The sequence below is a fragment of the Mustela nigripes genome, chromosome 9 (assembly GCF_022355385.1).
Source record: "Mustela nigripes isolate SB6536 chromosome 9, MUSNIG.SB6536, whole genome shotgun sequence".
Classification (NCBI taxonomy): Eukaryota; Metazoa; Chordata; class Mammalia; order Carnivora; family Mustelidae; genus Mustela; species Mustela nigripes.
In genome coordinates this window covers 77,667,017-77,684,332 of record NC_081565.1, presented here as the reverse complement: position 1 = coordinate 77,684,332, position 17,316 = coordinate 77,667,017, and the positions used below count along the sequence as shown (strand labels likewise).

The following is a 17,316-nucleotide window of genomic DNA, read 5'->3' as shown; positions in this document are numbered from 1 at the left end:
TCAGAGGAGGCTGAGCCACACATTTCAAACAAAGGGCAACCAATTACTAACTTCTGGTTGCTAGGTGTGGTCCCCTTTCAAACTCCATAAAATCAGAAGCACAAGGCTTCACTTCTAGTAGGAAACATTCACAGTTGAATCTCTCTTCAGTGCTTTGGAAGAAGTTGGGGAAAAAGGGTAAGTCTTAGCTTTCTTTTTAGTTAGTTTTGATTGTTTGGAAAACTTTTTCCATCCTGACGTTACATGTTACTGCTTCTCCAGGGTTTAGGGCTGCCTGCATTTCGTTATGTTTTGATAAGTCTTTCTGTAAAATCACATTGGGTATTTATATTTTGGAAACCACAAAATCGTAATGTTTCGTTTTACTTAAGAAATACAGCTTTACAAATATGGACCGTTTGCTTAGTACTGGATTATTGTAGTGTTGAGGAGTTAGCATGGAAAAAAAAGGAAAGAATGTGTTTTCCTCCCCCGAGTTATACATTTCCAAGAGCTGTGTGGGTCTTACATGGAAATCATGATGGAGGTTGGATACTTAAGGGCAGTTAGCACAGAAGAGCAGAAGTGCCAGAGGTGGGTTTCAGGAAACGGTTTCAAAATAGCAGGATTTCTTAATTTTCTTTTTTGGTAAGAATCAAACAGACTCCGACCTCAGAGTGATAATCATGCCCTTTGTAATTAACATTTGAAATTACGCTATGTTTATTCTTGCAGCATAAATAAACAAGAGGATCCGCTTATTAATCATTTCATTTAAAGAGGGTGTGGCCACATTCTTATTCCTGTAGTCTGTGTCACAGACAGGCTTTTCCAGTGCTGCTCTGAAAACCTAAGGGGAAGGGAAATATTTTCTGGGTGGCATCAGATTAAGTTCTTCCTGTGAATGCCAGCTGGGTCCTCCAAAAATTATTCTGTTTAGTAGTATCTAGATTGTGAATGAGAACTTATGGCCATAAAACTCCCCAGAAAAGGACAAAGCAGATCTAAAGCAGAGTTTTTAACTGCTGTTGGATATATTTGCAGAAGTGAGAGAATTTGAATCATAATATAGCCAGCTAGTGTTCATTACAAGATTTCCTCCAAGACTTTTTCTCTTAGCCCGTTTCAAATGTTAAATTAAATGTCCTGAAGTCTGACTTTTTAAAGCTAGCTTGATTAGGAAAGGTGTGCTTTTTCTTGCCTTGTTTATATCTAAAATTACACATGGACTTTGAAAAAAGAACATTCCCCTCTGCACCCCGGAACGTTATTTTGGTAGCTGGAAGAGAAGGCACATTGTAAGATGATTCAGATGTGGTAAAGTGCTGGTTTCCTGATTCTGAAAGGGCCTCCTCTCCAGAAGTTACGATACCACCCTGGCTTCAGGCCCAACCACAGGAGGTAGCCAGCCAACACCAGACTGATTTGGACAAAACAGTTTATGATAACATTATTCAGAGTTTCATGCTTCTTAAGTACCATCTCAATAAGAAGATCTGCAAAGGTTAATTTCTGTGTATGACCTTAGTTTGCTGAGTTGGTTGTTCTTAATCCTCTCTAGACCCTAGAGTTGTATTTGAAATCAGAGCTAAACAGCTAAACCAATGGAACTATTATTTTTCCGTGATTAAACCCAAAGTGGTTTTTAGAGTAAATGAGTTCATTTTTCTTTAAAATGGGATAAGATTTTATCTGAAAGATCAGAACAGATACAATTTATATAATATCTTCCTTAATTATGCTAATTTTCTTCACCTCCATCCACTTGAGGTGAAATTTAAGTAGACACTTCAGAGATCTCAAGCATTTTAGATACTGTTTGTTCCAACACGCTTACTTTTACAAATGAAGACCCCTGGAGAAGTTTAATGTTTTCTTGAGGCCATACAGTCCGTTAAAGAGAATCGAAATAGGGTTCAGCACTCCTCAATACTTATTTTTATATCCTATAGTTATGGGAAAACATTTGTTAAATGTATAGATATGTTTCCTAAGTAATTAGCACTGGTACACTGCTGATTGATTCAATAACACTTATTACCATAGTGAAATCCAGGGATTGGAGGAACCTAGTGAAGAGTGGGTTAGCTCTGCTCTCATGGTAATCCTACTGGGGAATACAGATAGGTCAATAGAAGGTAATTATCCAGAATGGTAGGGGCTAGTGCAGTAAAGGAAGAAGCCTTGGGAGAACACAGAAGCTCATCCAGTTGAGTGCTGAACCAAGGGGAGATTGCTGGAGGATGTGAGGACATCTATGCTGAGTCCTTTTAGAAGCAACATTTTGGCATAGGAGAGAGAATATGGAGGAAGAAATGGTATTCCAGATAAAGGAAACACCCTGTCCAAAGACCCAGAAACAAAATATTCATGAGACTACGTTTTGTAAAGTGGTTCTTCCTAAGTCATGCTGCTGTATAGTCTAATTCCTTCTCTCACACAGGTAGGTGTGGAAAAGATTTGTGAAATGTACATTCAAGGGAAAAATGGAGTACACGCCAAATCATTGAAAAAAATAAACACCCGAGGGCTAGGGCGAACTCTGCCCCAGTCTCCATGGTTTCGCTCTTAATGAATTTGATTCTCAAGTGTGAGCTATTTAAAAATAACATTGCTGCCACTGTCTTTTGGTCATTAGTTTAAAAGAATATGCAATCAGAAGGCATGGATTTATGTATGACTTAATGCTTGCCACTTCCGTCTAAAACACTGCCCCCCAATCACACCATTTTTCCCAGGTAGAAAATGGGAAGAAGGGAGTTGTCTGATGCAAGGATTAGTTGCTGTGTAACTGATCATTCCAGATCATACTAGGAAGGCGTGAGAGGCCACAAAACTCAGCTTCTGTCAGATCTTGGAAGTGGTCTTTCATGAGGCCAAGAGAGATAGAAATTGTGGTTAACAACAACAAACAAACACTTTTTGTAATCATTTTAATCATTCAGAAGAGCTGCAAGAATATTGCACAGAATTACCATATCCTTTATACCCAGATCCCCCCGTGGCTAATATGCCTCATTTGTTTTAGCCTCTTCCCCCTTCCACCCTCCCAATGTATTTTTTTCTGGAACATTTGAGAGAACATGACAGATATGATGTCCCTATGCCTCTAAATGACTTCTGTCTCTATATAGTAAAAAAACAAGGACACAACAATAGTGCAGTTTTAAAAAATCAGGAAACTAACTTTGATACAAGCCTTAGTTTCTCAAATTTCGAGTTGGTGCAATTACTAATGTACCCATTTCTGGAATGCCTTTATCTTCTAGTTTAGCAAGCATGGATACTGCATTCTGCCTATTATATTTTTATGTGTCTTACCCTCTTTAATTCCTTGCTGAATGAGGAAGATCTCTCTTCTGAAACATAAATATACAAAAAAAGACTCATCTCTAGAAAGTTACACATTTATGCACAGATAAATGAGATCGGTTGGCAGTGCACGTTCACAAACACATTTAGAAGAAACTCTGAAATATTAATGTCCATATAGGTCAACCTATCTATAAATGACCAATTTCATCTTCAAATTAGATGCTGTTAAGATCTGAGATAAACTTGGTTTCAGAGCTCATTAGTAGCCAGATTTTATATATATACATATATATATGTGTATATATATATATATATATACATAGAGCCAAGGTATATTAATAAAATAAGCTCTTAATTACCTACTATAAACACTGCAACTAAAAAAAAAACAGAAAAAAAGAAGATCTTTTGTGAAGTCATAGAATTATCTAGTTTACTTTTTGAACTGTACAGTTCTATTTTCTAGGTCAAATTATTCTCTGAATAGTAATCGTATCTGATATTTGTATAACATGTAGCAGTCTATAAAGTATGTTTGGATATATTATTTATGTATAGTTAAGCCAAGTGTTATCTTTCTATTATTGAATAGGTTAATGCTGGTTTTTATGCAGAGGGTAATTACTGAAGAGACCGAATGGTTTAGCAATTCAATTTGGCCAAAAAATTTTTTGTTTTTGGGGAGTGTGTGTGCTGAGGTGGGTAGAAACAGAGGTGTATGGGGGCAGACTGGGGGAGGGGCAAAGGGAGAGAGAGAGAGAATCTTTAGCAGGTTCCACACCCAATGTGGAGCCTGATGGGGGCTCCATCCAACCCTTCTGTGGAGATCTCCACAGAAGCAGAAATCAAGAGTTGAAGGCTTAATCGATTAAGCCACCAAGGTGCCCCACTCCCTGCCTTTTTTTTTTTTTTTTTTTTTTGGCCAAAATACTTATGCTGTGGTATTTGCAAGGCTATGTTGCAACTGTTAAAGATTTCTACTAATATATGCAGTTGGCATTAAGCAATTAACTATTAGTACATGATAAAATCTCTTACCTTCAGGGCAATTTCTTATATCCTACCACTATTCCTATGTTTTAAAGCTAAGATCTAGGAGCTATTATTTGGCTACATTGAGATTCTATTTTCCTCTCATTGCCTTTCTGAGATGGTCTCTTCAGACTGCTTTTCTTCTCTAGGCCATGATTTTAGACTATCCAAATTGTTTCAGATGACAAGTTCTAGGAACTCAGAAGATATGTTACAAAGCTGTCTCCTCTGTAGACTCTGTTGTGTCATACAAATTATTCAGTCCCCTTATTTTTGTTGTTCTGTGTTATAAATAAACTGATGGATTATGTGAGCATTTTTTAGAAGTGAAAAAATGAAGGAGAGGAAAGCTTTCATAAAAATTATTTTGAAGTTGTGAGATTCATGTTTAAAATTATATTTGACAGTATTCTTAGTCTCTGGTCTCTTCTGAAGTTTTTGTTCTGTTAGGTTTTCTAACTGAAAAGAGTGGAAATACTGTAATGCTTATTTTGCTGATGGGAAAATACTTTCCTAAGTGACCAATCGCATCAGTCATTTTGAGGCTTCTACTTTACGAAGGTCATAGATGAGATTATAAAAATGGGAATTTCAACTACCAGAAACCTTGCCAGAAATTGCTAGACGTTCTGGATGCGCCAACTAAATAACTGGAAAATGAAACTCCACGTGCCAACAGCAATTGCACCAGATTACGACTGTAATGGGAACTAAAGCCTTGTGCAAAATTGTATATCATGACTTTACCTCAGGAAATAACTTCAAATTTATCAGTTGCGGGGGTGGGGTGGGGAGGAGATTACTTTAAATGAATGCACAATATATTGGTTCTTCTCACAGATGACAGAATAGTAATTTGAACAATCCCCTGATAATTAAGTGGAGATAGTTTCTGCTTTAGATACGATTTCCCTCACGTATTTAATCTCATTACTTGAAACTGAGGTTATTTTTCAGCAGGTGTGGCTGAAATACTTTGTCTGAACATGCTGTTCAGGGATCAGGTTATGAGTCTTACTCCTCATGATTCATTGACCTTCATATCAAGAATTTAAAACTACTGAGATTACCCTTCCAAACTCTTTTCAGATGTATTCACGGTCATAGTCTCTAGAGGGATAAACAAAAGGGTATGGAGAGATACATTGACCTTAAACATGGACTCCTAAAAACACATCCCCAGACAAAAAGGATCACTGGTAGCTTCTTTTGTGGATAAACCAGGGAACACGTTAGGTTTCAAACATGCTTCAGATCTTAAAAATATACATGATCGATTAAATAAAAATGCTGCTGAGCCATGATAGCAATTCAAAAAATTTCAAGATAGAGTTTGCCAAAAGGGGGCATCTATGTTGCAACCTTTACCCTGGTGCTTCCTGTGAGAACAAAGAACCCGTTACAAAATCCGAGTTTTTTTGTGTGTTGGGTGGGAAAATATGAACTAGTATTTAGGACGGCTCAACTAGGAAGCAATGTGAGTATAGCAATTACTCCAAGTACTGAAATAATCTTATATCAAGGAATGGAAAAGGAAACTGAATTATTTGAGGGAGAAATACCATATTCAGATGGTATTTCTGAATCTTTATCAAACTTCTTTAACATTTTGAGTCTGAATCTGAATTTTGAGACAGACAGCAGACTGCCACAGATGGTTTTTACCTCATAAATGTAAAACTTTCTGCTCTTTCTCTAGCCATTACTTTTCTTTAAGCCCTCACCAATCCTACACAGATTCTCTAAAGGTCTACAAGCAGTCTCCAATCTTTCATCCTGCCCATCTCTTAGCCATTCTCTATGATACAGGATAAGTGATCTTTCTGAAATATAAAAGGAATCATGCTGCCGTCTTTTTAGAAATCCATTCATGTTTTCCTAAAGCTTTGGAGATACATTTAGACTTCTTTGATTGGGCTTCTGTCAATATTTCTTGCTTTGGTAGGTTTCTTTCCGTGTCCCAAATATGACAACCTCCTCTCTGTTTTGTTCTCTTTAACTTTTCTGTCAGGTTAATCTTGACTCATTTCAAGAGAGGCTCAGATCAGCCAGCACAGCCTCTTAGCTTTTGTCTTTTCGCACAGGAAGCACACACTTGCTGAGACAAGGATGCTGTTTCAATATTTTCTGGCCCCTCAGTGCTCGGTGGATGGTCTATAAATTTAGATCAGTGAAGTAAATCACCAACCCCTCTCTTCAGCCTCTATGTTTACTATAGAACCATATGACCCCTAAAGGCTAGGACTGAATATGCCAAGAAAGAGCCAAGTGTCTGAGTGGAGGCTATGGGCTTCTGTTCCAGGGCAGGACTCTCCTTGTAAAAAGCTTACTTCTAGCATTTTGTTATGCTCCTAAAGTAATCCATAAGTAAGGTCAAGGCTACTCTGCGTCTTGTGTATGTGAGAGAGTAGGGTGATACAGATATATAGTCAGTTTGTGTTTTGTTATAGCATCTACCTGTTTTCTTTCCAGATCCTTCTTTCAAAATGGCAATGGTATCAGAATTCCTCAAACAGGCCTGGTTTATTGAAAATGAAGAGCAGGAATACATTGTAAGTCAAGTGACCATAAAATAACTTCGTTAAAGATCAGAATAGAAACTAATGAGAATGAGTGGACCTGACTCCATTTTTCTCTCATCCACAGAAAACTGTGAAAGGATCCAAAGGCGGTCCTGGGTCAGCAGTGAGCCCCTATCCTAGCTTCAATCCATCCTCGGATGTTGCTGCCTTGCATAACGCGATAACAGTTAAAGGTAAGTATGTCTTCCCCAAACAGTCCCCTCCTGGACGTTTCACAATGGCCATTTGAATGGCTATCAAAAAAGGGACATATGCGGTAGAAAAAGTATGTTTCATTTTGAAGATAAAAAAGATTTCTTTGTCAAACAAAGATGTATTTCTTTTCTCAGCATTTAGGAAATTTGGCCAAATCAGTACAATCTCTGTTGCAACGACTGATATTTTTACCAGCTCACTGCTAGCAGAAACTCACTGTGGAAATCAACTCTGCTCACATTTAGGGTTTCATTTGGGATCAAACAATGCAGCACAGAGGGCCAGGAACAATTTCCTTTCTTTCTCCTTCAAATGGCTGGAGTGCCATCTGAAATGCTTCCCTTTAATACTGCCTCTATGTCCTTGGGTTCTGTCACTTATGTTTTTTAGTTTTCTAGAACTTCATTTGGACCATCTTGGTAATGAATTATTTTATGTCAGTTATGGATGACGACAAAAATTGCTTTTAAAGCTTCATGGCCTTTTATTTCCAGGTGTGGATGAAGCAACCATCATTGACATTCTAACTAAGAGGAACAATGCACAGCGTCAGCAGATTAAAGCAGCGTATCTCCAGGAAAAAGGAAAGGTAGGCTGGAGTGGGAAACTTCGATATTCAATTTCAATTACATTTATGTCTAAGCATGAATTTTGAAGCTAGTTTTTTCAGTCTCTAACTCTGTGCTCCCTTTACAACTAAGACTAGGATTACAGTATTTACCCATTTAATTGTAATCAATACTAGCAAATTTCTGGTTTCAGACATTAGCTGTCTTGGTTCTTTGCAGATGACTCCTCTAATGGAGACCAGTCTTTAACTTGAATATAACAAATATTAAGAGCACTGTTGGCAATAAGGACTGTGCTCGGACTGACGTGTGTTTTTTGCTGAAACTTAAAACAGCAATTTCATGTCTAAATGTATATCCCTATAATTCTACTTTAAAAGTAAGCTTTGTATTTTTTATACCAAAAATGGGTCATTTTTTTTTTTTTTAAGGAGTGCAGTTAGAAAATGATCTAAAGCCAATGTCTGATGTGAGCTTATTTGAGCAGTGCAAACTCCAAAGTCTGGAAAATCACTAATGCATTATTTTTAAGGCATTCTTACTTCTGTTTCTATCCATACACAAACCCCTATGTTTTGAGCTTTGTGATTTCCTCCTCCTGTAAAAGATCAAGGGAAACCTTAAAAAAATCCTTTTCAAGTTAACAATGAAGCCAGTACATTGCATTGTAATCACTCTATAGCTTAAAAAAAAAAAAAAATGAAGCTAACATTCTAAATACCATATTTTGTATCTAAAAGTTGGCTGGATTTAGAAATCTTGATCCTAAAGGTTAGGTAACCCTATATGGCTATATCGCCCAGCATGTCTGTTATTAGAAGCCCTGACTCTAATCTTTTTGTTTTAGCCCCTGGATGAAGCTCTGAAGAAAGCCCTTTCTGGTCACCTCGAGGAAGTTGTCTTGGCGCTATTGAAAACTCCAGCCCAGTTTGACGCTGATGAACTTCGTGCTGCCATGAAGGTAAATAATCTGGGTGAAGCAAAATTCCTTTCCTGGGCAGAATGGACAGGTCAAGTCTCCTTATATGTCCTTGTTATATCCTTCTACCTAGTGCTGGCACACCGGTCAGCAGAAATAAAATAAGTGAGTAGCATGAATCACATGTTGATGTCGGCAGCTGTATGACTTGCATTCTCCTCGTGTTGTCTGTCACTGTACGGATTTCTATACATCCTTTTAGGTGTCTTTGTGCAAAGTAATGGCTTTAAACCCATTTTGTTTTTAGAGCAATATAATAGAGTTGATTGTGATTATTAAACATTGTGGATTTTTACTAAATACTATGGGAAATTTACTAAATGCTAGGTTCAAATGAATTCTGGGACCCATAAACTAGCAGACGCTTTTGAACAAAGTTTTTCTTGCATTTCTTTTTTTTAATTCAGGGCCTTGGAACTGATGAAGACACTCTGGATGAAATTTTGGCATCAAGAACTAACAAAGAGATCAGAGAAATTAACAGAGTCTATAGAGAAGGTACATTTCAATGCCCAACCATCCAAGTTACCTCAGTTGGAAACTAAATCTGATAATGCATTTCTTAAAATTGAATGTGGATGTTAATGATGGGGCTTTGGGGATTCTGCAGTGTATAATATTTCTTCATTGTTGGGCACGGGTCTGGCGCAGGCACGCTGTTACCGGACAGTATTCAAGTTGCTAGGGTGCCAATTTATCTCTAGTTTACTGCAAAATACGGTCTTCTCATTTCTCAGAACTGAAGAGAGATCTGGCTAAAGATATCACCTCAGACACATCTGGAGATTATCGGAATGCTCTGCTTTCTCTGGCTAAGGTATACCTCCTCTGGGTCAGGACATACCTCTTCCTTTATGAAGAGTAAAATGAGATTCTCTCTCCCTTGAAATAAGCACTTGAGTCTCTTTTTCTCAAAAAATATTATTTATCTGATTTTAAGGGAATTAAGCAAATCCTGTGATTACATGCTAGAAAACAACTTACCAGAGAATGGGATTTTTTTCAGGGTGACCGATCTGAGGATTTGGGCTGGAATGATGACTTGGCTGATACAGATGCTAGGGTAAGCAAGTGCCGCAAATACTCCTGGAGCCAACTTTCCTATGTTGGATGCATCCTGAGCTAGCTGGGGTCACCACTTGATGCCTCTACGTGAAAGCTACGTGAAAGCAAATCTGAGGTCCTCTGGAGACCGATGGCCCCTAGCGTTTATTCCCTGAACGGTGCACACCGTGTGTCTCCTGTGCTTGGAGAGCTCAAGAGAGAAAAATGTGGTCTTTATGCTTTTAAAAGATTTCATTGTCCACAAAGTAGGCAAGGATGGAAAGAAAAGAATGAGAATTTGATTTGTCATTTGTAAGGATCATTTTTTTGAGAAAACTCTGAATTTTTATCTTACCATGTATAAGAAAAGTAAGAACAATTTTTTAAGTTAAGTAGAAAGAGTAGGCAAGCACATCGAACATTCTTTTACCAGTGAACAATGGACTGGTTTATAGACATTCAGTGTATATTGTAAAGGCATTCAGTGTATAAAAAAATTATAGTAAAGATACTATAATTATAAAAATTGTTATAATGTATTTATATACTTTCAAGTATATTGACACACATAGTTTTGGTGAGGTTGTTGATTATTTATACACCAATCCATTGGCAATATTAGATAAACTGTGCCATTTTAGGGCCTGGATTTTCTGTTAAAGGTAAAAAAAAAAAAAAAAAGGAAGGAAACAAACAAAATACCCAATTACTACTTGCATATGCTTCCCTCTTGGGATAGTACTGTATCTATAAATTCCTCACAGTGAGACAGTAGGATAGAAACTCATGTGTCCATACCCCGTCACAGTGCCAGTATGCTACCTTTCACATAAAAGACATTCATTAACTTTCTGTTGAGTAAATGCATGCATTCCAGACGTTTGCTTAAAAAGTCCAAAATACCTTATGTCCATCAGAAGTTGGGCCATTTTAACAGAAACTGTGTAAGCATATAAAAAAAATACAAAAGTCAGTATTTGAATAATTGCCCATAATAAAAAAATGATTTTTATTTGCCTGTGACATTTCTGAAAGACGAACAGGGCTGCTAGATGTATATTTATGGAAGCTACATGGATTAGTGTGGCCCAGGAGGATGACAGCAATTAACATTTCAAAGTTAACAGAGCATGCTTGTGGTCATAAGGCAAGGATTATCTTTTCCAATTACAAAAGAGGAAAGTCTGCAGTTTCATAAGGTTAAATTATTTATCTAAGAGTATAGAGCAACTAAGTTGCAGAGTCAGAATCTGAATCCAGAAATTTTAATATCAAAATTCAAGATCTAGGTTATGGTTGTATTACTGATGTATTAGTTACTTTGAACAATTAAAAAAAATTTTTTTAGAGGATCCCATGGAGTTGTCTTGATATAAAGCATCATCTGAAAGCAAGTTAATACAGCAAATACTTATTCTGCAAAAATATATTCAGTCTCTACTGTTTGCAGGGTTGCCTTAAGACATACTGTAGAAGATACTTGAAAACGAACTAAGGTCCCTATCTTTAAGGAACCTGCATTCTTGGCATTGCCTACTGTCATTGAACTAGACACACATGAAGCAGCTGCCTAGAAAATCTCTGAGGAGATCTGACATTCCTGTGCAGATATCAAGTCAGCAGACAGTCCGATGTTTATGTTTGTGTTTCTTTTTTCTTTTTTAAGATTTCATTTATTTATTTATTTGAGAGAGAAAGAAAGCAGAAGCACAGGGAGTGGCAGAGGTGGGGGAGAGAAGCAGCCCGTGGGCAGGGAGCCGGATGAGCAGGGAGTCCTAGGAGCCAGGGGATTGACGGACGGCTCGATCCATCCCAGGACTCTAGATTCATGACCCGAGCCAAAGGCAGACGCTCAAGCGACTGAGCCACTCAGGTGCCCCTATGTTTGTATTTCTTGGTAGGCTTTGTATGAAGCAGGAGAAAGGAGAAAGGGGACAGATGTGAACGTGTTCGTGACCATCCTTACCACCAGAGCCTATCCCCATCTTCGCCAAGGTAAGAAGAAAAATTCCTGAAAACCGTTTATAGTAGATGCAGTTTTCTTGAGGGCAAATCAAAGAAAGGAGAGAGACAAGCCTTCTTCAGTGTCACTCCGTACCAAGTGGATGTAGTGCTCCTGACCCTTTACTGCTGTTTGTGCATTTGTCCAACTTTGTACGGCCACCATTCTGTAAGAGTTGAAACACGCTTTGTGACTTTGGCAGGCAGAACACTATTTAATTATCCTGACTATTTCTACTCCTCCCAAATATTTGGACTAGGTGTGACAAATATACACATACAACAGAATGAAATGACAATGAAGAAAAACATTAAACTCAAGATTACGTGGGAAACAAAACAAAACAAAACAAAAAACCAAAAAATAACAAAAGACAGAGATGCTCCCAAATCAAAAAGCACAAGAGTTCTGTCTTTCAAGCACTAGATTTGGAACCTTTCAGAAGCCAAGGCAAAGGGGACATCCTACTGATTACTTGAAGTTCATTATCTCATAATAGCACACTGATTTTTAAGGATAAAAGTAAGAGACATTTCCTGCACAGATCTTTCTATAAGGGAAGACCCATTTGGTATGGCATGTAGCTCTGAAGTAGTAAGTGTCATGCTTGTCAGTCACATGCCAGTTCTAATAAATGTCAGAACTTGCTAAAACTTCCCCAAAATATACAGGAGCACCTAAAATGGCCACATGAGTTACATTCCTAGGAGGAGATGACGTATCCAAAATATGCCCGGTTAAATGATTAGCTTTAAAATGTGTATTTTGAAATTCAGTCATCCAGAGGAATGCTTTGCGTCAGTCACCCTGATTTTGCTAGTTTGCTAGAGAACAGGATCCTTTGTACCTCTCTTAGTTTAAATGCCATATTCAGTGTTCCAGAAGTACCGCAAGTACAGTAAGCACGACATGAACAAAGTCCTGGACCCGGAGATGAAAGGCGACATTGAGAAATGCCTCACGGCTATCGGTATGTAGTCACGGAGGGGGGAGGCTTTTCTAACTTGAAACGGTCAATGCCGTCCCACAGTTAACAACAACAACAAACACAGGTGCCTGGGTGGCTCTGCTGGTTAAGCCTCTGACTCTTCATCTCACCTCAGGTCTTAGTCTGCCGGTCATGAGTTCAAGCCCCAGGTTGGGCTCTATGCTGGGAGTGGAGCCTCTTTAAAAATAAATGGATACACAAATAAAATTAAATTAAAAATTAAAAAAGCAAAAAACTAAGATATAATGAACTTGTGTTTTATATAGAGGGAATGTAGAAGATAACGACTATAAATTTAGCTAAAGCTATATAATGCCTTCTTAATATTACATTAAAATGTTATATTAAAGTAATATGTTTAATATAATATTTGAATATGTAATGTGATATTTATAATATTATAATAAAATAATAATTTTTCCAAAAGGTGGACAAGTGGGAAATACTTTCTGAGCATTTACGTATGCCAGGTGATCCACCAGGCTGGGCATGGCTCGGGGAAAAGTCAGAGTGGTCATTAAGAACATGCGGTTTGGAAATAAATAAATGCAGATTCAAATCCTGGTCTGTCACTTGCTGCTTGGGTCATCTTGGACAAATCCAGAGGGATTAGCTCAGTAGGTGTTCAGAATAAAAAGGCTTTATAGGGGTCCCACGCTCCCCCCATGACCTGGGAACCGATGTTCTAAAGCAGTGCTTTTCAAACAGGAAAGTGCATGTCAATCTCCTGGAAATCATCTGAAAATGCAGATCCTGAGTTAGCAGGTCCATAGTGGGGCCTTCAGATTCTGCATTTCTAACAAGCTCCCAGTTTGTATCAGTATGTTTGGTCCATGGGTCACACTTTGAGTAGCATGCCAGAGAATATTACTAATGGCTGTCTGTTTGTGTTTTATCTGTGAAGGAAAATCCTATTTCCCTTAAAAAAAATTCTTATTATGACATGAAGAAAGTATTTACTCTATGCCCACATGACTTTTAACACCTGCCAGTTTCCCCACTTCCAAGGGGAGTTGCCATTGAGTGGATTTAAGATAGAGGAGATAGCGATGTTGTCAGTGAAAAGATTCCTCAAGACCACCGTCTGGAGAAAGCTTGTTATAGGCCCAATAGCCCCTATTAAGTGGGGGATGAGGAACTTCGAGAAGTGGAAAATGGAGTCTGGCTGGTAAAACTTTCACACGCATTTTTCTTCTTGTGTGGTGACTGTGTCCACTAAAGTGTGCTTGTCTTGCAGTGAAGTGTGCCACAAGCAAACCGATGTTCTTTGCCGAGAAGCTTCATCAGGCCATGAAGGTATAACATTCTATTTTCATGCTTCGCTGAAGGGTGAAATTATTGTTTATGGAGAGAAAAAGAGAAAACTTCGTATTGTTTGTAAACCACACTTATTTTCATATCTTCCTATTAAAAAGAATCACTGTTCCATTGAATGCAAGAGGCAATACACAGTTATTGGAATAAAATTCTGTCAGATTTGTTGTATTTTTTTTTACAGTTAAGGTAATCAGGTGAGCCTGTCAATAATTTGTGGTTTTCTCAGTGTTTGCATAAAACCTGAGTCAGCAGAGAAAGTTCTGTACCTTTTCTTTGATTGCATGATTTTAGTAACCTACTTCCGCTAAGGTTGTGGGTTTTATAATTTCCTCCTTTCTAAGTTTCACTTGCCTTTTTTATTATTCTGTCATCCATGCCCTAGATTCATATTTCATTCTAAGATTTTAAAATGTCATTTTAATACAGAAGTGGAAGGTGTTATTGAGATAGATTTGCAATCCCACTTCAGCGACTTTTCCTTTTTTTTTTTTTTTTTAAAGATTTTATTTATTTATTTGACAGAGAGAGATCACAAGTAGACAGAGAGGCAGGCAGAGAGAGAGAGGGAAGCAGGCTCCCTGCTGAGCAGAGAGCCCAATGCGGGACTCGATCCCAGAACCCTGAGATCATGACCTGAGCCGAAGGCAGTGGCTTAACCCACTGAGCCAACCATGGCCCCCCCCCGCCCCACTTCAGCCACTTTTCATTTGAACTTTATTCTCTAGCATGCATCAGGGTGCCACCTGTATGCAGGTATTGTGAAAAGTTATTAGGTAGTCTTTTTTTTTCCCCTTTGCAACTCCAAAATAAGGAAGTATCAAGAGAAAAAGTGGGGGGGGGGAGAGGGAGAGAGAGCTAACCATTCAGTTAATGGAAAGAGTCCTTCTGAAATGATACATGATAGGCATCGTGTCCCCATGTGGTAGGCAGTGGAGTCCCAGACCTCATGCCTGCTGCTATCTAGGCAGGTAATTATCTAGGTGGGTAAGGACGAACACCTAGTATGACAGAAGAGCAGGAGGAATCAATGTCAACTTGCTGTCTGCTAAACGAAGACCTGAAACTTGAATAGGAGTTAACTAGATGAGAGCAGCTGTGGAAGAGCTGGAGGGAAAAGTTGGTCCAGGGGAGGAGTTAGCATGACTCTTCAAGATAATGAATGTAATGAGGCCGTTGGTGCAGAGTGGAGGAGGTTGTGGAATTAGGCAGGCATTGAAAACCCAGATAAAATGATTCCTTTTCAGCCTAAAACCAGCCAAAGACCATGGGGGGTTTTAAACAGATGGATTCAATGGTCAGATTGCAATTTAGAAGGTTCACATTATTGGTAATTTTTGAATAGTTTAGACCAAAAAAATCCTGGATGATGGAAGACAGTGAGGAGGTTGTAAAAGTTCTTACATACAGCTGATGCAGCAGTAGGTTTCCTGTTATTTTATTTCCATCTGTGTCGTGTATGTGTGTGGGGGGGTGTTTTAATGAATGAACAAAAGAGCTTCACATTCAGACCTGCCCCCGCTTTATGAAGAGTATGCTCTGAATATGACATTTACCAACACTCTTTTAAACAGGGTTCTGGAACTCGTCATAAGACCTTGATCAGAATCATGGTTTCCCGTTCTGAAATCGACATGAATGATATCAAAGCATGCTACCAGAAGCTGTATGGTATCTCTCTCTGCCAAGCCATCCTGGTAGGTTGTGATTTTCATAATGCTGCCTCCACAAATGGCAGTCCTCTTTGCAACTTCTCCAGAGAAAAAGTCTGACTTACGTATCTGTGGATTTTATATGTAAAATTAATTCATAATATTAGGATATGTAATTTATAAGTAAATTGAACTTTGATTGGACCAGTGAAAAACTACACAGATTTTTCAGTAGCCATGGAAATACTTAGTTTCCCGTATATAAATTTAGCAACCAAAATGTTTTAGTAGGGAGATATAGTGATTTATTTTGCAATGAATATCGATCAGAGATTAGAAACTTAATTTTCTAAGTTTTCCTTAATTTTGTTACACATAATGTGTTAAAACATGCATGTATGAATTTTCATTATGATGTTAAGAATAAAGAGAAAGACAAGTCAAGGTTTTTAAACTTATTGAAAGATTGAAAGATGACTATTTCAAGTTAAGTTGTCACTTACACTGGATAACTAAATCTACCAAGGAAAGGTGAGAAAATCACAGACTTATCACTTTCTCCCTGGTGAGTGAGTCAGATAGCCTTTACTATGATATGAAATTATGCTGTGTTAAGCTCACTCAATTCTGTGTGATATTTCATACTTGGAAAATAATGGCTCTAATATACAGCATGTCAACATAATCTGAATCTTGAAAGCTACTGCTTTTTATATAATCATTGATTAATGAATATCAGTTATCTGCTATATTAATTATATTACTTAAATGATATTATAAAAGATCCTGGAGTTTGCATATTGTGATATATGTTCTATACCTGTTAATCTATAAATACACAATTCTTCTATAATTAAAAATACCTTATGTTGAATACGGTTTCAGATGGTATTAAGTATACTCTATTTCTTAACCAACAGGATGAAACCAAGGGAGATTACGAAAAAATCCTGGTGGCTCTCTGTGGAGACTAACATTCCTTTGATGATCGCAAGCTTCTTGATCAGAAGACTTTTAATCCTATCTTTTCATTCCATATCATAGACTTAAATGGGAAAGTTTTCTCAGCGGGATTACATTCTAGCTAAATGCTTTCTGAAAAATATAGCCTATAAATCATTTTTATATCACAACTCCATATAATAGAAGTTTTTTTAAAAAAAAAAAACAACTATATTTATCCCAAGCTATAAAAACCTCGTAAGCAGGTTGTTCTAGTAACATTACCTGAGAAAGATGTTTGTGCAGTAGAAAATAAAATGATTTTGCAGGACAATTGTGAATCATTGGTTCTCTATGTATGTATGTGTGTGTGTGTGTGTGTGTGTGTGTGTGTGTAAGGCAGTTGTTTAACTTTGTATCAAGGAAAGGAGCTTGAATCCTAAATTACAATAATTTAATGAAATTGATTTTGCATACTAAAATTACTAAGAAATTTTAAAATATTCGCAGAGTTGGAAGATGGACTCCTTACATTGTATCACCTGGGTGCAGATAATTGAGAGCATGCCTGTGTCAAAATGGATTTATGGCATTGGCATTTTAACAATCGAACATTCTGCTGTTTCACAAACCAGTGTGAAGACAAAATGATAAGAGCAACGAAAATTTCTCTCTTTTTAAAAAATGGTAGTTGCATGCTGAGTTTTCAAAGAAACTGTCAAG

The 17,316-nt window shown here is 37.6% G+C and overlaps 1 protein-coding gene across 1 annotated transcript; it reads left to right on the top strand.

Moving 5' to 3' along the window:
• Nucleotides 1-16,927, top strand: ANXA1 (annexin A1). Its single transcript, XM_059411856.1, has 13 exons — nt 1-177; nt 6,799-6,878; nt 6,973-7,081; nt 7,598-7,692; nt 8,520-8,633; nt 9,059-9,149; nt 9,389-9,468; nt 9,658-9,714; nt 11,597-11,690; nt 12,572-12,667; nt 13,923-13,981; nt 15,574-15,696; nt 16,572-16,927. The coding sequence occupies exons 2-13, from the start codon at nt 6,813-6,815 to the stop codon at nt 16,623-16,625; spliced, it is 1,038 nt and encodes a 345-aa protein (XP_059267839.1). The 5' UTR covers nt 1-177; nt 6,799-6,812; the 3' UTR covers nt 16,626-16,927.
• Nucleotides 16,928-17,316: the final 389 nt, after the last annotated feature.